The 20,030-nt window shown below is 33.3% G+C and overlaps 3 protein-coding genes across 4 annotated transcripts; 1 reads left to right on the forward strand and 2 right to left on the reverse strand.

The window, feature by feature from the left end:
* Positions 1 to 353: 353 nt before the first annotated feature.
* LOC17880975 lies at positions 354 to 3,600 on the reverse strand. Of its 2 annotated transcripts, none has more exons than XM_006283171.2 (2): positions 3,334 to 3,600; positions 354 to 2,873 (listed from the first exon to the last, which is right to left on the reverse strand). In XM_006283171.2, the coding sequence occupies exon 2, from the start codon at positions 2,758 to 2,760 to the stop codon at positions 661 to 663; it is 2,100 nt and encodes a 699-aa protein (XP_006283233.1). In that variant the 5' UTR covers positions 2,761 to 2,873; positions 3,334 to 3,600; the 3' UTR covers positions 354 to 660. The 2 variants fall into 2 exon arrangements, with proteins under 2 accessions (XP_006283233.1, XP_023635139.1); XM_023779371.1 differs by having other exon boundaries at positions 3,319 to 3,600.
* Positions 3,601 to 7,020: 3,420 nt separating this feature from the next.
* On the forward strand, positions 7,021 to 7,752 carry LOC111829755 (40S ribosomal protein S29-like). Its single transcript, XM_023779837.1, has 2 exons — positions 7,021 to 7,158; positions 7,644 to 7,752. The coding sequence occupies exons 1-2, from the start codon at positions 7,097 to 7,099 to the stop codon at positions 7,750 to 7,752; spliced, it is 171 nt and encodes a 56-aa protein (XP_023635605.1). The 5' UTR covers positions 7,021 to 7,096.
* Positions 7,753 to 12,501: 4,749 nt separating this feature from the next.
* On the reverse strand, positions 12,502 to 17,721 carry LOC17878505 (transcriptional regulator STERILE APETALA). Its single transcript, XM_006285557.2, has 2 exons — positions 17,222 to 17,721; positions 12,502 to 13,872 (listed from the first exon to the last, which is right to left on the reverse strand). The coding sequence occupies exons 1-2, from the start codon at positions 17,543 to 17,545 to the stop codon at positions 12,739 to 12,741; spliced, it is 1,458 nt and encodes a 485-aa protein (XP_006285619.2). The 5' UTR covers positions 17,546 to 17,721; the 3' UTR covers positions 12,502 to 12,738.
* Positions 17,722 to 20,030: the final 2,309 nt, after the last annotated feature.

Here is a 20,030-nt window from a genome sequence, read left to right on the forward strand (position 1 = left end):
TTGCTTTCGTTTAAAGCAAAAACGACGTCGTTTTGACTACTATAGATCAATTAACGTCGGTTACCTGGTCTGTTAGAGGATTTGACTACGTGTTCATTTTGGCTCGGTCAACAAAAGCTTTATCATTTATAACAAAATCAACATAAAGTCTATGTTTTTAATGGTCACCCAAGAAGTTAATGGTTAAAATGACCACAATTTGAAATTTCATGATGTAGACATTTTCCCGACAACGTTTCAATATTTGTCTTTTTCTCCCTCAAGAGCTTAATCTCTTACCAGGTTCAACATAAGACAAAGTTTATACTGCTTGGTCTCAAACAAATTGAAATCGAACTGATGAAACCAAAGAGTGACAAGTAAGAAAACAGAATGACATTGGCTACAATTTATACAAAGGTTAATACTTAAAGCAGGAAATATAGTTTAGTAAAAAACAAACAAGAAGTCAGATGACTATGTTTTGATTCTTCAACATTTGCTAATACAACAGCTCTAATGAACAAACAGAGGCTTGCCTGTATATAGTTCCTGACATAATAATCCACAAATCTTTTGGATATAGAGAGTTGGGTTTTCTACACTGAGTCAAAAACCGTTATATTTGATATTTATAAAGCTCTTACTCTTTGTCTCTTGCAGCCACAGTGAATGGTATAGTCAATCAGTTCCTGCTCTGGTGTGAAGCAACTCCTCTGGTATAGCTGCTGGGTCCAAGTCCCAACAGTTTCCGGGCACACCACTAGTTTCTTCTTTAAGAAACCATGATGGCACTTGATGCGAAAACCGCAGCATCTCTCTCCTCGGTATCCAAGTTTTGCTCTCCTCTTTATCTCTCCTGCAATACACGGTTTTGTAACCCTCTACTTTCACAAGCGGGGCAATGCAAACCCCAAACTGTTCAGAATATTCATCAAGGATCTCAACCATTTCGTACTGGTGCCTCACTTCGTCTGGTGTTGAGTTGTTCCAGTTTGGTGACCAGTTCTTGTACACAGCCCAAATATCTCCGGTTTTGGGGAATATCCTAACACAACCGCCTCTTCCTGTTTTCTTGCCTTTCAAGAGATGGGAAAATATGTTAACATGGTCAACTACGTCAGTGTTTCGTATCCTGAAATGTCCACATGACTTTGTAAACCCGTACTGCACCCATTTCATTGTACCAAACTCAATGTCAGTTTTGGAGCTCAAGTAGGCTATGTCAATCTTAAAAGGCTGCACAGAGAGTACTTCCCGGACCATGCAATACAAGCGTGGCATACCATCGTCTTCATCATAAATTGCCCATATTTGCCTAGCCTCGAAGCACTCCTCTGATCTGTTTTTATCAAAGTCATGGAAGTCGGAATCTGGAACTGTTATTGGCCCGTTTATTTTCCTAACAGATTGATGACCAGAGGAAACAGTTTTCCCTATTCTGGATACATCATCCCCTACCTTGGAGGATGCACTTATTTGATCAAGGGGAGCCACATCCTCAGTAGCCGCCGCTGCCTCTGAAGCCAGTCTCATAATCTCTAGTCTTTGCTTAATATCTGTTTTAGCTTTGTTAATCAATAGCTTCCGTGTATCCAATCCTGTTGCAGAAGACCACCGTCGCATTGAACCATAACTTTGTCCAGGATGTTTAAACTCATGGTCCATGTTTGCATCCAAATTTGTTGCTTTTGATTCTGGATTCGATTTTGTAATGTTCTCAACAGATCCATTACCAAATGACACCAAACCAATATTCCTCTTCTTCTCAGGTCTACTGGCCTTGATAACTGAAGGATCAGCAGACCAATTGGCTGGGCTAGGATAAATCAGCTCAGAGGCCATGCCTTTCATCGAGTTCGTCCTGTTAGGGCCTTCTTTAACTTTTTTTCTTCCCCTACAGGCTACTCCATTGGTGGGCTTATAAGGGTATCCATTGGATACTGATGACATGCGGTTTGACTCCAGATTCGCAGGAGATGTTCCCACATATGAGCTCCAGTCATATGACTCATTTGTAACGTATTCATATCCATGTGCAGGATACTGTCCTAAGAAATAAGTAGAATTGGTAGGCATGCGTGAAACAGCATCATAACCATGACCTCCATAGCCATTACTTATTGTATGAGATGGAGGTGCATATTGAATCGATGCACTAACAGGAGCCGGCCCAGTCTCCACAGCAATAAATGCTCCTCGGCAGTTCTTACATGACAGCCTCTTATTCACATACTTCCGCAGATACTCGTACTGCACTTTGCAAGATGTGCATACAGTCCAGAAAGTATCAAGTCTTTCTGAAGCTGGTGGACAACAATCAAATCCTGCAGGTGCGGGGGCATACTCTGTGCTGTTCTTCTGAACCACCATGGAATCGAGAACTTTCTTTCTTTTGTAATAAAAGGTGCTTTTCTTAAACTCATTTGACAGGAAACCCCAAGCTTCAGATATGATCTGAAATGCCCCGTTAGCTCCAAGGCATTTGTTCTTGTCGGGATGGAGCAATACAGCCATCTTCTTGTACTGTTTCTTCACTTCTCTTTTTCCAGCCGATGGTTTAAGCCCGAGAACTCCATAGTAATCAATTTCCCCACTGCGCCTACTCTGAGAAGCTATATAAACTTCGTACGTCGTGAGCATTTGAGACAAACCCTCCAAATCCGGAAACAGTGACTTTGCCCTCAACGCATAACTCCTCGCCCCTGCAAAATCCTTTTCTGCAAATCTTCTCTCAGCGATCTGCTTCGCTTTAACAGCCTCTTCTCTGTATGCTTCCATGTCAAATCAACTCAATTTCACCACCAACAAATTCTCCAAAAGGAAACTAAGACCGTTCTTGGCAGCTAAATCGCACAAAATTGCCCATTTACACGCACCATATATATCATTATCTGCAAACATCACACCAGATTAAAATTAATATCTCATCAACTCACTACAACATAACCCAATACTTACTTAACCAAAGAGCTCCAAATACAACATTATGACACCAAATTCAACTTATAAACAAAGAACCTATCCCAATCACTTAAAAAGTTTACATCTTTGCGCTCAAACCCACTTTTCAAACCACCATTTTAGTAACATCTAACTCTACGGCTAACCCTCAAATTAGATTTGGGTATCTCTAAAGACATCATCTTGAAGTCAAAGTAGCTTAAAAACCTCTCCTTTTCAAAGTAGCATCCTCAAATGTAAGCTATAAACTTCAACACCAAAACCTTCCCGTAAAGATTAAACATTAAAAGCCCTTTACTTGTAGATTCGCTAATTTCTCAAAACCCACAAAAACCAAATTCATCTTTTCCAAAAAAGAGAGAGAGAGAGATATACAAGAAGCGATCTTACTGGGTCTTTGCGTAGAAATGGTAACAATGCTGCAAACTCTTCTTCCAGAGCTAAGAACAGATCAAACTCAAAAACAAGATTTGTGGATCTAGCAAACTAAAATTTAGGGTTTTTTTCAAGATGAAAGTGAAAAGCTTGTTTCTTCAACACTCATCGATTCAAACACACAAACCCACACCGCGAATTGGAATTTGCCGGCGGAAAAATCGAGATTTGGCCGGAGATCGGAAATCGAAAATTTAGGGGAAAATTAACGATTAATAAAAATTGGATTTTGGTTTTTTTTTGGTTGGTTTTATTATTTATGATATATATTTTGGTATTAAGTAAATTTATTCACCAGTGAAAGTAAACGATGCTAATTTGCTAATAGTACTACTTCATGCTATCGTGCACTGTAATGAGCAGTACGCTTTTTATATATATATATTATTTTTAATTTTATAAATCTAATATTCTTTCTATTCCATAAATTAATGTGATAATAATACATGTAATTGTTAATGAAACATAAGTAATGGAGGCAAAACTTGAAAACATGAAATATAGTCTCCCGCCAGTGTCCGTACAAATTTGCGCCAACAAGATGTTAAGGCAATGTAGGACTAGGATCAGTTTATGGTGGTTAGTTATAGTTGAGTTTTATTGTGCTACATGATATCCCCAAGCTAGATAACTGTTTTTGTAACCTTGGGCACTCGGTGATAACCGAAAAAACCGACATTTCGGTTATTAGCACCAATGATGAAAGTAGGCATGACCACGGTTACGGTTAATGCGGTTATGGTTAATTAACCACCGGTTAACGGTTATAATTTTTTAACCATAACCTTAATCATTATATATACGGTTAAGACGGTTACGGTTATATACGGTTACGGTTAATTACGGTTACGGTTAAATACGGTTACGGTTATTTGATGATTATTATAATATTAATATTGGAGATAAAATTTTATGAAATATTATTTATTTTACAAGTAAAAAATATATCTGATTTCAATTATTCATAGTGAATTAGTTAAATCTGGGTATTGTATACAGTTATAATATAATTTATTTTAAAATTTTAAATATGCGGTTAACCGAGCGTTTAACCGTACGGTTAACCGACGATTAATTATGGTTAATTATGGTTACGGTTAATTAACGGTTACGGTTATTATTATTTTTTAACCGTAACTAATTTACTTTTACGGTTAACGGTTACAATTTTTAACCGTTTTATACGGTTACGGTTCGGTTACGGTTGATAAACGGTCCGGTTACGGTTAAAAATACGGTTAAGGTTAGCTTTTGGTCATGCCTAGATGAGAGGAAGTTCGAACCGATTTACAGAATTATTTTGGAATTCGCTTTGGTTCGGCTAGCAGAAACTGATCGGTTATTCGTTTTTTCTTCATCGTTTCTTCTTTACCGCTTTTTTACTCATTCACCGGTTTGTTATTTTGGTTCTTCGTCATATCGCCGCACAAAATAGACAATATGTATAGGGAAGACGTGTAACGCCTCGATCATCACCTTTTACAGTGAGTCCATGTTCACTCTCAGTCCATAAGTTCACCTTTCTTAATAGGCCTCACATCCTTTCACTAGGTCCGTGAGCCACCCATATTAGACAGTCAGTTTTGCATATGTTTTGGTCTCATTTACACAGTTCTGATAACCATTTTTCGGTATGTTGCCCATTTCTACTCCAACATAAGCACATTTGACTGAAAATGTAAGTGCACTTTAGTGAATTGCCAAATCAATTCATTTAAGCCTATTCGCAAACTAGGATCTCACAATTCTCCCCCACTAACAGACAGCAACATCTTCATTGCGCACCATTATTGTCACCTCTCTAGTGGGCCCCATGTTCACTTTTAGCCTACGGGCCTGCCTACCTCTCTTAATGGGTCTCATGTTGTTTCACTAGGCCCGTGAACCCACCCATATCTGACGGCCGGTTTGCTACGTTCGGAAACTTAAAAGACTTGTTTACGGATCCTACAAATCACCACATGATCTTTTTCTGTGTTTGACCCTACTCACGTAGTTCCGACAACCACTTCCCAGAAAGTCATTCATCTGATCCCTTGACTACTCCAGCATAAACACACTTAATTGTGGAGTTCCATGACCTTTGACTAAAGAGATAAGTACATTTTGGTAACATAGTTGACTGGACAGTAGACTTAAAATTACAAACAAAATATCTATCAAAACTCTATAGTTTTTAAAACCCACCTAAACAAACTCACATATTAAATCAATGATAGAGCAAAAATCTAATAACATATCAAATATAATATGAACTCAATTCTTTATAACCGATGATAGAGCTTATTGGATCTTGCAGCCGTTTTTTCATTTGTAGCTACTTTTCTTTTTGTTTGTCCTAGAGCAAAACACAACTTTGTATCAGTGGAGATATCTAATCCTCCTTGGAGCGTTCTTTTGCCAAATGACCGAGTCGAATCCTTCAACTTCTAAAGCCTTTTACTGTTCATCTTTCTGATATCATCGAGGTAATAACAATAGAGAAATTCCTTAAAATAGCATGATTTAAGTTTTTCTTCCAAAAATAAGTATGATTTAAGTTTTTCTTCCAAAAATATCACAAAAGTTTTATTTTTCCAAAAATAGCATAAACATAAAAATTTGAATTTTGTAGATGTAGAATATATTCTTGAGAATTTTTGAGAAATACCCCTTTTGGTGTACCCCTTTTTAAAAATACCCATCTTTTCTATTCATTTTCAAAAACACCCATTTTCAAATATGAAAAATTATAAACTTTTATATGGTTGATAAGGTACATCAAGATCATCATTACTACTGGGAGACTAAATCCAAATATTTAGAAGGTTTTAAAAGGTTTTAAAAGGTTCTAAACGGTATTTATAAGGTTTTTGAAAGGTTTTTAAAAGGTTTACACAATTTTTATAAGCTGTTTATATGATTTTTAAAAGATATTTATACGATACTTATAAAATATATATATAAATTTACACACATGTAAAGATAATTTGTGTCTATAAATATAAGTTTATACATAATTTTTTGATAAATTTCAAATTTTATTGTGAATTTTTGATAAAATTAGAAAGAGATACACTTTTAAAAAGTGGTATTGGAAAAGGAGTATTTTTGAAATTCCTCCTATATTTTTTTATGTTTGGATTGACTATTTACATTTAGGGTATAGTTTTTAAGGGTAGGGTTTAATGTTTACGATTTAGAAATTAGTTTTTAATATTAAAATTTTAAGTTTTAATTTTGTGGTATTTTTGGAAAATAAACTTCATAATAGTATTTTTGGAAAAATCCTATTTTAATGGTATTTAAGAGAATCCCTATAACAATGTTATATTATTATTTGTTTATGATAATGATTTTGATCATTTTATGTTTATATTGTGAGTTTTGATTTTCGGAATATCATTTAAATAAAGTTGAGTTCTTTACTCATTGTGTAACCATTACAGTAATAAATGTCTAGTATTTATTTATCTACAAAGAAAAAAAAAAAAAAAAAGAGAGAATGATTTGAGAATGGGCTAGACGTCTAGATAGGCCATTTGATTTGGCCCATACATATAAGACCCATACATTTAAGGCCCATACCCATACATATAAGGCCCATACATACTTTTAACGAAACTAGGGTTTACAAAATCTTTGGTCATAAATCATAATATTAATCTCCTCGCTCTCGCCGCACAACGTTCGTCTTCTTCAACACAAATTAGCTTTGAGCTGTGAGCAGAGAGCAGTCATGGGTCACTCCAACGTCTGGAACTCGCATCCCAAGAAATATGGTCCTGGCTCTCGCACCTGGTAATAAAGAAATGTTTCCTCTGTATCTGATTCTTATTAATTATCTGAAACTTTTTTGATTCTTGAAATTTTTTCTTTAAGATACTGTGGAGTTTAGGTTGGTAACACAGAGCATGTTTAATCTTGTTCTAAGCTAATTTATACAGATCTTATTCTAGATTAACTTAGGACCAAACATTTGTCTGAATCACTGCATAATGATGTATAATGTTTTGTCTGAAACATTTTTGATTCTTGAAATTTTTTCATTAAGATACTGTGGAGTTTTATGTTGGTAAAGCAGAGCATTTAGAATCTTGTTCTAAGCTAATTTATAAAGATGTTGTTAAATCGTTTTCTTGATTAGCTTTGAAAAGCATAGTTTAAAAATTCCCATTATTATTCTAAAAGGACCAAACTTTTGTCTGAATCACTGCATAAATGATGTATAATGTTTTGTCTGAAACAAAATAGAATCTAATGATAAGCTTTGGATTTGTGTGTAGCCGTGTGTGTGGAAACTCTCACGGGCTAATCCGTAAGTATGGTCTCAACTGTTGTAGACAGTGCTTCAGAAGCAACGCTAAGGAAATCGGATTCATTAAGGTAAAATAATAATATGTTGATGATGATGATGATACAAGTTACTGTGTGTTGATCATTCTCTTAGGAAAGATTTATGAGTTTCATTTTTGTTTTGTTTTGTTTCTTTGCAGTACCGTTGATGATCGATGATGATGTCTACTCATGAGCATTGTGTCTTTTGGGTTTTTTTTTTAAACTTCTTTTGACCTTTATAATAGTTGGATTTGTCTACATTGAATCATTTTATTAGGCTTGTTGAGCTGTTGAATCTTTGTGTTACCTTAATCTTTGATTAATGTGAAAACTTGCATTCTGAAGCTTGTAGCCAAAGTGACTAAGTTTGTAACAATATTGGTTGTCTCTGTTTACTAGTTTTTCTAGTAGAAACTTCTAATAAACTGAAAGACCGTTGGAAGATTTGATCTCCTGAAAGATATTTAAAACCAATACTGCTTAATCTGTCTAGGATTCATAACTAATTGAGCCACCACCCCGAGTTCAACCGATCTATGTGCTTGGTAGATTCGTCAAAACTTCTCTAATGAAACTCGGTGAGTGCAATTCTGAAACTCACGTCTCGGAGGTTATCACTGAGATTGCCATTGAATCAGATCATGAAGCTCCTTTTCAGCATTGTCATTCGAGAATCGAGATGTCTTGTTAATGGTCAATTTTTCACAAAAGTGAAGAATGTTAGATATACATATTAATGGAAATCATCTTTAATCTTCAGCAGCAAAACAATTGATCTTTTTGGTTCTGCAAATGAAGCTTCTACTCTTGCTGCTTGCCTTCTGCTGTCTATCTCTATTAAGTTGTTCTCTATCTTTTTTTCATAATTTTACCCTACAATTGTTATTATGTAAATTGTCTTAAGACTTTTATAAGATTCTACGTTTTTTGTTTTTTTTATTGCGTTATATTTTTTTTTATGTTCGTCCACAAGAAATGCCTTATGAAACTCTTGTTAGTTGGATGGAATCGCTTTAGGTTGTTTCATTAGTAGGCTTAAGGCTGTGACATCTTTAAAGTTCATGTTTTGCTAGGAGGTAAACCGATTCTCCAGCTCTATTTCTTTGCAGTTTTGCTAAGGTTAGATGGAAACTCTTTAGGTTGTTTCATTCGTAGGCTGTGACAGTTTCCGAGTTTGTGTTGTTTACTTTTTCTTCTTCTCTTACGGTATGAGATGTAGAAAAGGCAATATCTTCATGGTATTAGTTGATAAGGTATCGTATTGTCTCTTAATGTTTTGGATAGAAGTTGGGGTTCCCATTTATGTTTGCTGTTGACGAAAGAATTCTCAGCGTGGTGATTGTCATCCTTACAAGTTCTTTTGTGTCCTTTAAAGATTTCTTTGGGTTCATTATGGTTCGATCTTCTGATGTCCTTGTTTATTTGAGAAAGGTGGTACCCAGTTTGGATTTTTTGCTCCATGTCTCTGTTTTTCAGATTTGATTGAGATTTGGTCCTATGGTTTTGCTTCTACCTAGGTGCAAAAAGTCGTCTTGCATTCGACGTCGTCGTAACCGGGAGAAAGTATGAAGAATTTTTAGCGGTTCTATCTTTGCGGATTATGAAGGTTACCGTTGGAGTTATGTTACTGTTGAGCAGTTTCTTAGAGGAAGAATTTGATTACCGAGGTTTGGCAGAGGGCATCTTCGATATGTACTAGCAACATGAGATGGGAAAAGGCAATATCTTCCTGGTAATAGTTGATTAGGTATCGGGTTGTGTGTGAGTGTGTGACTGTTTTGGATAGAAGTTAGGGTTCCTTTTTATGCTTGTTGTTTACGAAAGAATTCTCAGCCAGCCCCGGCTCAAAATAATTCTGGTCCCTTGGCAAAAAAAAAAATATTTTGGACATTTTTTAATTAAATTTTTTTGTTTGAGATTTTTTTTAATTTGAAGTTAAATTTTAGGTCTTCTTTAGTAAAATTATAATCTGTTAGACAACTTAAAAAAAATATATGGGTCTTTTGAAGTAAAATTAATAGTCTTTAGAAAATGTTGGGCCCTTTTACTAAAAATTTCGGGCTTATTTTACATATTCTAAAATATTTGGGCCATATGTAAAATTTTGAAAAACTTCATGGTCCCTTGGGCCGTGGCCCTTTTGCCTACCCCATTTGGGCCGGGCCGTGGTGGATGTCATCCATTTAAGTTCTTTTGTGTCCTTAAGAGATTTCTTTGGGTTCATTCCTATTCGATCTTCCGCTGTCCTTGTTTATTCGAGAAAGGTGGTACCGATTTTGGATTTTTTGCTCCATGTCTTTGCTTTTGATATCTGATCCAGATTTGATCCTATGGTTTTGCTTCTACCTAGGTGCAAAAAGTCGTCCTACATTCGACGTCGTCGTATCCGGAAGAAAGTGTGAAGAACTATGAGGGGTTCTATTTTTGCGTATTATGACGGTTACCATAGGAGTTCTGTTACTTTTAGACGATTTCTTAGAGGAAGAATTTGATTATAGAGGTTTGGCCGAGGGCATCTTCAATATGTACTAGCAAATGATCTGTTGAAGTTAGCATTCCTTGTTAGGAGTTTAATCCTCCTTTGTCGAGTTGTTCTTTTTGATATGTTTTGTAATGGGATTATCTTTTATCTCTTTAGCCTTTGTAGTTACAGTGGTTAACTTCCCTTTTATAGGATTTAGACTCTTTCATAGGGTTTTAGAGCATCACCAACCGTGAACTTGTATGAGATTCTAAAACAAAAATTTATAATCATATTTTAATTAAACAATAATTATTTTAGTTTTTTGACCACTCACAAATGTCCAGTTGTACAAATAGTGCAAGGGACGGTAGCTTAAGAGTGGAAGAGACGATGTTAATATTGAACTTTTAGGGCATGTACATCGATAAAAGACCATTTTTGGCCCACTAAATTTTTTTTTTTTTAGATTTTTTTTTAAAGGTAACTAATCACGGGTCACCACATGTCAGTGAGGACCGCGAATAGTGAAATTGAAGACCAAGGACCGTCGCGATATTGGGTACGTCCCTCTCTGATTTTTTTCTTTTGGATTTATTTTTAAATAAAATTGGTGGGGGACGGAGCCAAGTGACGCTGATGCACTTGGTCTTAGAGTCTGTGCACTTTCTCTCTCTTATGTTTTTAATATTTTTCATTCTTTTTGTAAACAGTTTTGTTGGAGATACTCTTAGAGGTTTTCTCTTTCATCTTTCATCTTTTTTAATTCATTCTCGTTTATTTTTAATCTGTTTTCTCCTATGAATCCCTCTATGAAACTTGCGTTGGAGATAGTCTTAGATTCTGGGGATATTGTATCTTTCACCGGTTTTAGACTCTAGAGATATTTGCTTTCTGCGAGCTTATGTTTGTAATTTTCAAACTCCCTATGGAAAAATCTCTATTTAGTTTTATCAACTTGAAAAGGGAGATACAAAATATATATTTGTATGAAAATGTTTGTGGTGGGTGTGAAGAAAAATTAGTACCTATGATTACTCGGCTACAACAATTGAGGCATTTTATCATTTTTAACGGACATATATTTCTCAATCGATAAAAATTGTGTTTATTTCAACGTTCTATATCGGAAACAAAGGTTTAGACAATGGTTCATGACTATTATAAATATGACTAATATGCTTCCAATTACGAATGAACAAAAAACTCAATTTCACAAGAGTCTAAATCTAAAAATTTTTAGTCGGTTTAATCCGGTTATCTATTTGAGTTTTTATAAAATATTAAAAAATTTAAAAGGCTCAAATATTATAAATATTAAACCTTTATACAATGTTTAAAATATTCCAAATATTTAAACTCTACAAAATGTTTACGTATTATTAATACTTCACTCTAAGAAAGTTTAAAATAATATTCAAACACATTATGAAAAGTTTAAGTGTTATTAATATTTTAACTTTATAAAATATTTAAACTAAAGTATTATTGGTAATAGTGTACCACGTATCATGTAATGGAGTGGGTTAGAATTTACATAAATATGATTATATATTTTTAACAGGTCTTCTATTATAGTATAATTCACAAAATATTTTAATCTAAATTTAGACTATTTAAAAGAAAAATGTTATGCCAACATCATTTCATTATTTTGAATATTAGACTTATTTAATTAAGTTGATTAAATTCCGATTATATAAAAAATAATTGTTATGCAATATTCCACATATTAAATCATACAATTAACAATCAAAATACAATAGTACAATAAAAAATACCAAATAGAATTAATAAACAAATATAACTTAAAGATATCGTTCGATGGTGTACCGTGATTAAACTTTAATGTTATAAAACAATAGTCACAAAATATGTAAAAAAATAGTTACTAGATATAATTTTATTGTTACACGAACTATTTGGTATTGATAAAATCATTTTTCATGTAGTCATGAATTTTGTGTAAAAAGACAAATAAATGAGGTATCATATCAAATTGATCACATAGCAATTCAGATCATGTATCCTGAAAATTTGGGATGCATGAGCTACAAATCACATCCTTAGATTACAACAAACAATCCTAAACTCTAGATCTTATCATTCTTATTTTCATACAACCTTCTTTCGATTTTTGATCAATGTTTCTTAGTATTTTAAAATTATTACACAAAATAGAATAAACTCAAGAAAAAAAATTAGTTAAAAATGAAGAATTACAAGAAGAAGAAGAAAGCTACATCTCGTACAAAGTCAGAATTGAGAGATATATAAAAAGACCTAAAAACAAAATGAAAAAAAAAAAAAAACACAAAGAAGCAATCAATAATAATAAACAAAAAGTCCACTTTGTTTGGTTTTAGACAAAAACAGTAACATACTTTTTTTTATGGTCAAACTCTGTAAGAAGAAGGAATCAATCTCTCTCCCTCCTGTCACAATCTTCACCTCTCTCCCTCCGTCACTTTCCCAATTTAATATAAATTCAGAAACCCTACATATACACCTAGGTTTAGGGTTTCGCTTTTTCTAATTAAAAATCTTTTTCCCCAAGTTATTTATAAAAATCATCTGGTACGCTACAGTGCACCGAAATCCCAAAGATGTATAACACTCTGAGCCGTTGATGAAGATGAAGCAACCGCCACATGTCTTTCATCTGCAACAATGGCTTCAACTTCTCCTACTCTCTCCCTAACACTATACAGATACTCTCCTCTCTCTACCTCCCACACGCGCATTACACCTCCTGCGCACATTAGTGCGTTTAGTCTATTCACACACCCCATTACTCTTCTCTGCGCCGCTCCACTTACACGAAACTCGCACACCGTTTCTTGTGTGTTCACCCTGCGCACGTTAGCGTTTCCTCTACTGTCCATTCTAACGTACACTTGTTCGTTTGCGTCGAACCCTGTCACTGTTAGTCCTCTACGTTGCTCTTCGTCTTCTCCTATGATCACTCCTTGGTTTCTTAGATCTATCACCATCGTTCTCCACCTCGTGCATGCTACCGCGGTTTCGTTACCGGAGATTCTTATACGGCCAAGTGATGTTGTCAGCTCTGTTAACGTGTGCCATCCCATGACGGCTTCAGGGTCGGTGAGGGAGCCTCCAACGAACGTTGTCTCTTCGCTGTTACAGTCCCATATGTGAAAGGCACGACCAGGTACACCGGCGAAAAGACCGACCCACCAACGTCCACAGCCGGCGAAATCAACTAATGCACCGTCGTTTACTATATCTCCAGCGTAAGCCGTGCGTGTGTGACCAACACCGTCTATTTCCGCCACGTGGATATCTCCATCCATTGTAGCGAACGTGAGTCTCGAGTTTGATATAACAATGCCTGAGACGGCTCGTGAGAATCTCCCGAACCGGTCACGTAGAGGCGGCCGTAGTGTCCTTACGTGGAGACGGTTGTTCAAGAGAAAGAGCCGGACAGTTCCGTCGGCGAACCCCGCGGCTAAGTAAAGGTCGGAGAGAGTGAGACAACGGCATAAGAGACTGTCTGGCTCGTCCACATCAGACGGATCAAACTGAAGCGTGAAGTAAGTATGAGTACGCGTCCGGAAGTTTCTAGCCGTCCGATGACGGTAAATGAACTCATCCCGCCACGTGTCGTGCATCAGATGTGTTCTAGCCCAAACTTGACGACAGAGTAGTTGCCATAGATGGTCGGAACGAGAAACAGCTTGCCACGTAGTGCAAACCTGCGATCAAGACAAAACACACATAATCAAGATTATTAAGAAAGATTATCAAGATTATTAAGAAAGATTATCAAGATTGTAATAAGTGTAACAAAATAGTAATATTAGAAGATAAATTAAAAAAGTGTAAGAGAAGTAATAAAATAAGAGGACATAGAAAGAAGATAAGTAGGCCTGCAACGAAGCATGAAAGACTCTATATAGGGACTAGGAAGATGGAAAGACAACGACAGACTCAGACACAAGCTCTGTCGTATATTTGTCTTACTCATCGAAAACACAACTCACTTAAAAAGAAAAAAAAAAGTAAAAAAATCTATTTTATGACATATGTTCAATTGACGGGACTAATCAATCTCTGAAAAAAGCTACAGAGAGATTTAAAAACAGAAGCCCTAGTGTGTAAAAGGAATAAACGAAGAGAGGGATAAAGCCCTAGCTTCTTTAGCTAGGTATAGTAGTCTCTAGTCCCATGTCAAAACAAATCAATGTGACAATAATAATACAAAAGAGAGATTGGTTTTGTTAATTTATTATAGAGAACAGATGAGAGATGAGAGAAGACTTTAAATGAGTTGTTGAGAGCTCAGCTCATGAGCTGAACATGGAGAATACGACTTTGCCAACAAGCGTGCTCTCTTCTCTCTTTCATTTCCAAGAAAGGATAGCTTTAAGCCTTTGTCTTGTTAAAAGTAGAGCTTCCCATATATACCACAAAATATATATATATTACACTTATACAAAATATACATATATATATATATAGCTAGCTAAAGAAGTAAGTACATTTTGATTTCTCTATACATCTCTCTCCCACCATCCGTGGACCTACGTTCTCTATATTTATGTTTATAGTTATTCCAAAAACTCTAAAAGGAACAAATATTTCTAACTTTATTTAAATAGAAAACGTGTATTGTGTCTATAAGTCAGTAAAAATACAGGTAAGAGTAAGACAACAATAATCTAGGGCACAAAATGTATCATATTAGAACTCAACTTTTCTATAAGTTTATCTCAATTGGAGCAAAGGTCTCACATATGGAGATCATATGCATTAAGTAAAATATGTTGAGATGGCAAATCAAAACTGTTTTATACTCCAAATTACCAATCAAAATAAAGAATCACATGGTATTAGGATTATATAAAAGCACGAAAAGAAAGTAAGTTCAAATATTCCTGAGTCGTGTAAGATGACAAGATTCAGAATATCACTTTTGTATATAAATGTTCGAAAAATGCAAGAACATGGTATAATCTAGTGACACCACGTCCACGTGCACTAAAGAGTCTTAAGGAGACCCTTACTTAACATTGGGTTCCATGTGCTTTTAAGCTTGTATGGTATAGTGCCCCATACTGTCATGTCTTTTGACTGGAGAAAAGTTTTTTTTTTTGTTAAAAATAAAAAGATGAATCCATGATCAATTTCAAAGTGAAAAAAACTCTATGTTTATAGTCTTAATTCTCTGACAAAAGTGTTATGCTGTAAGTAAAACCACACTGTAGTTTTCTTCAAAAAAATGCTAATATATATATTTTAGGGCAAAATTGTTGAAAGTTCAATTTTTATTTAGAAAACAATATTGAAATTATTAAAAGATTTTTAGAATTTAACATGAATACAGAGAGAGAAAAAAGAGAGAATGAGAAGTTGTCAGAAGCTCTGCATGCATTACTCACTGGATCATAATATATATTGGCAGAGAAGCAAATAATAAAAGCAGGACGCAAAAAATGTACATATGTACTTATATACTATTCCTCGTTACTATATATTATGAGAAAAAATAAAAAGTTATATATTTTTGATTTTGGAAGAAGAAAAGAGAAAACAGCAATATTGATAAATGATTGTTAAAAAAGAATAATATGAGAATGGGATGATGTATATAAAACATGGATCATGTTATATGTTGATAAATAGAGTTTTACACATATATGTGGTAGAGAAAATAACCTAATGTGGTAATATAAGACTAACATTGGCAAGGCAAAAAGACAGAACCCTTACTTAGGTTTCTTTTTCATTCTCTTTTTAGATGTTCTTTAAATGTTCAACGACATTTTCTAATTTTATGAGCCCTGTCGTCGTGAGAGGTCACTTTCTAATAGATATTTTTTTATTTTAACTTTCAGAAAAAAAAAATACCGTTATTTTAAAAATATATATATATTAAATGTATAAAAGACTGTGCCTAATGTCTATCAACAAAGTGTTTTTTTAAATTTGATTATTGTTTGTAAGAACTTTTGAGTCAAAAAAGTAGATTTCTACATGCCAAGAAAGAGAGATTTAAAAGCCAAAACAAAAATTATATTAAACCTTGATTTTGTGCCCTAAGGGGATCCAATTCCATGTTATAGTAATTTTTACATATCCCAATTATTTTTTTCACAAAAAGATTACAGAAACAAAATGGGGTTGTATGGTCTCCTTGTAGGATCCAAAAATAGACATTAAAAGGTATCAAAAGTGGAAGAAAGAACAAAGGAAAAAGAAATAAACTTATTGGGTAACAAAAAATGAAAAACGCAAAGACAAAAAGTTTCTAAAATAAAAAACAAAGTCCCAAAACTATATGATATTGTGAAAGAGACATCAAATTAATGTCGTCTTGTTAGACATAAAAGTTGGACTTGGACCCATCATACATGTAAACCACAGAAAGGGCGGTTACCTTTCCAAAGGTCAGTTTATATATTTTTCTTCTCTTTTTATTCTAATTTCATTTTGATTAAACAAATCTTTCACATTCATCAATAAATCATGATTTAAATTTCAAAGAATTGACCATAAAGAATCAAAATCTAAGCTTAGGAAAAACTAAAGTACAAGAGACTTTAAAACACTAATTTCATTTTGATTAATCTGTCTCTTCACAATCCCCACCCATGAACACTACTTTCACATTCAGTTTTATCACTTAATTATGATCTAATATCTATAAGAATTGAAATTATATAATATATCCCAAAAAAGAATCAAATCTAAGGTTTAGGAACAACTAAAGTACAAGAGACTTTGAAACAAACAAGTAAGGAAGTATACTAGTACACATTTTGACTAGACCAAGATTGTGTCCCTCCACTTAAGTTAATATAGACCCACGACCACTTTTGACTTTGGTTGTTTTTGTCTTTGCATAATAAGAAGATCTCTATATATATGTCTCACTATATAAACATTCAAACTCAAAATATATATAAGTCTTTACTAAACGAATTCAGATAGGTGTAACGTACGTAGTATAGTGAGAGAGATCTAGTTATAAAGCATATAATAATTATGAAAAATTGACTCGACCGTTACAAGAAGGGTATTGAAAGAAACGTGAGAACTGACCCGAAACACGTTGGCGAGAGCTGGAGCTGCGGAGAGGAGACCAGAGGAAGAGGAAGCGTCGACGGCGACTTGAACGGCTAGGGATTCAAGAAAAGGTTCCGGCCATACGTCGTTGGCGCCACGGCGAGGGCGAGAAGGGGAAGGGGCGTCGAAAACGCCGCGGGTATCACCGGAGCCGGGGTCACCGTTGTTGGAAGAGGAGGAGGAGGAAGACATGAGAAGGAAGGAACAGGGGAAGAAGAAGAAGAAGAAGGGGAGAGAGAGGAGTGGGGGAGAGAGAGAGAGAGAGAGGAAACAAAGGACAAAAAGTGTAGATAAAGACATACTTCTATGAGGTGGGGGACCCAGGTTGTGGTCTTGTGGAGTTATGTTTTTTTCTCTTTTTTTTTTTTTTTTGTCAAAATTGGTAATTATTTACTTACTTGTAAAATAGATGAGACGATATGTTTTTTTTTTAATCTATTTACATAGTTTTTTAATCTATCTATTTACATAGTTTCAATTAAATCATGAATAAGTAATATGTTTTTGAAAAATATTGCTTCAATACGGTGATGTATTTTTATATTAGCTCGGGTAACTATGCATAATCACATAATATAATAAATTATATAATAAAAACTCGTAAAATAAATAGGAAAAGAAAAATTTGCATGATAAAAATATTTTGAAATATATATTAATTAGATATATTTTGCAGAATGAATGAACTATTAGGCCTATAATGAACTATTACGTGTATTACCAATTGGAAATTGTTTTTTTTATAAATCATTATACTTTTTTTTTACTATACTATACATATGTTATTAAGCAAAATATTTAACGATCTTTTTAGTGAAATAGTTGTTATATATTACCATTAAGAATTCCAAGAAATGTTTGCTAATTTTTTTTTATCTCAAAGTATTTCTCAACATAATTATTTTTTTGTATATGATAAATTATTGGCCTAACACAATCAATTGGAAAACAAACAATTAGATCTATCAGTTTAGAATGTGGAAAAACAAAAATGACAAGTTGGAAAATATTTGCTACAATGATCAAACTCGTAGTACCAAATCTCAACTTCCAAACCAATAATCACAACATTTGAACCATAGTTCAACATATTTTTGTCATAATAACTTTTGACTATATAGTTCAACATGTTTGTTACCATATTCGGGATTGACTATACATATTTGTGAATATCTCTTGTTTGATAGCTAATTATGTACAAATATTTTCTTTCTTTCTTGAATTTTATCTTAATTTTCTTTTTATTTTTATCGATCAGAGATCTAATGGGGCGACGAAAATAGTTTGTGTAGATATTCAACGACAAAAAATCTTGCCATATGACTTGACCTTGAAAAGCAATCCATGAATTATCATCTCTCTATCATATTTAGTGACACTGGCTACAATGAAAGAACAGTGAACCATTGAGATAGAACGTTTGGTCTGACAATAGATCTATATCAAAACCAAGTGCAGAGTTTGGCCATCTGAAGGACTAGTGGACTAACAACGAGTTTTTGGTTGTCTTAGATCAAACTCATAATTTAATAATAGTTATTAATAATAGGAATTTCAAATATTAATTTATGCAATTCAATTAATTTAAAAAAACTATAACATATTATTAACTAGGTAATGTCCCGCGCATATGCACGGGTTGTTGTATATTTATTTAATTATTTTAATTTATTTATTACTTATAATAAATAGATTAAATAAATTTTAATGCTTATGACATTTTTATATGTTATTTATTTAAATCATACAATAGAAGCATACATCCATATCTTTTGAATTTATTCGTTGATTAATTGTTCAATTAATCAATTCTGATAGTAATTTTCTTTAGTACTTTTAAGTATTTTTTTTGATAAAACAATAATATTTTTAATAATAAAAATAGGAATGATATTGGGAGAATTTAAAAAATACCACTTTTTAAATTTACCCTCTTTTCAAACTTTATCAAAACAACCACTAAAAATGTTGAAATTTATCCAAATATGTGTGTAAACTTATAAATATACACAAAAATTACCTTTATTTGTGTATAAAATTTTATTTCTTTCAATGTCTTACAAATTGGTTTGAATATAACAAAAACATATTTTGTTAAAATAATTACATACTTTGAAAATAAAATAAATATACATGAATATGTGAGAAAGAAAAAAACATATAAAGTAAAACAATGAAAATGGTTTATTTAGCTTGATTTTCTTATGGTGCGATGGTCAGAAATCAATATTTTTGAATCCCACCGATAAAGTAATTTCCTTATAGCCATAAAATATTATTATACATATGTATTATACATTTAATAGTATAAAAACAATGAAAAAATGAAGAAGTACATAAAATAAAGAAGAAATATAATTGAAAACAAAATTTTTAACCAAATATATAATCCAGCTCTTACAATGATATCTTAATTGAGCTTTCAACTCATGCAAGAACATTAAAAATTAAACAAAGAAAATATTGAGAATATCAGATATGGTGGAGGAGGATGTAAAAATGAGTATTTATAGGATAAAATATGATGTAAGTTACAATTCTAAAATAAATAAATCAGAGGAGTTATAATTATATTTTATAGTGTGTTAATTAAAGTTAAATGGAGGAAACAATTAGTCAATTGAAAGGTTATATAATTTAAGTTACAATTTAATAGTAAAGTGTGGATTTCAAGTATGAATTATGACTAAATGTGTTAGATATTTGGTTTAATTAAAAATAAATATTATAATTAAAAATAAATGCTAAATGGACCAATAAGGAGAGAGTGAAACCTTAAAAATTC

This window comes from Capsella rubella, unplaced genomic scaffold (genome assembly GCF_000375325.1).
Source record: "Capsella rubella cultivar Monte Gargano unplaced genomic scaffold, Caprub1_0 scaffold_7, whole genome shotgun sequence".
NCBI lineage: Eukaryota > Viridiplantae > Streptophyta > Magnoliopsida > Brassicales > Brassicaceae > Capsella > Capsella rubella.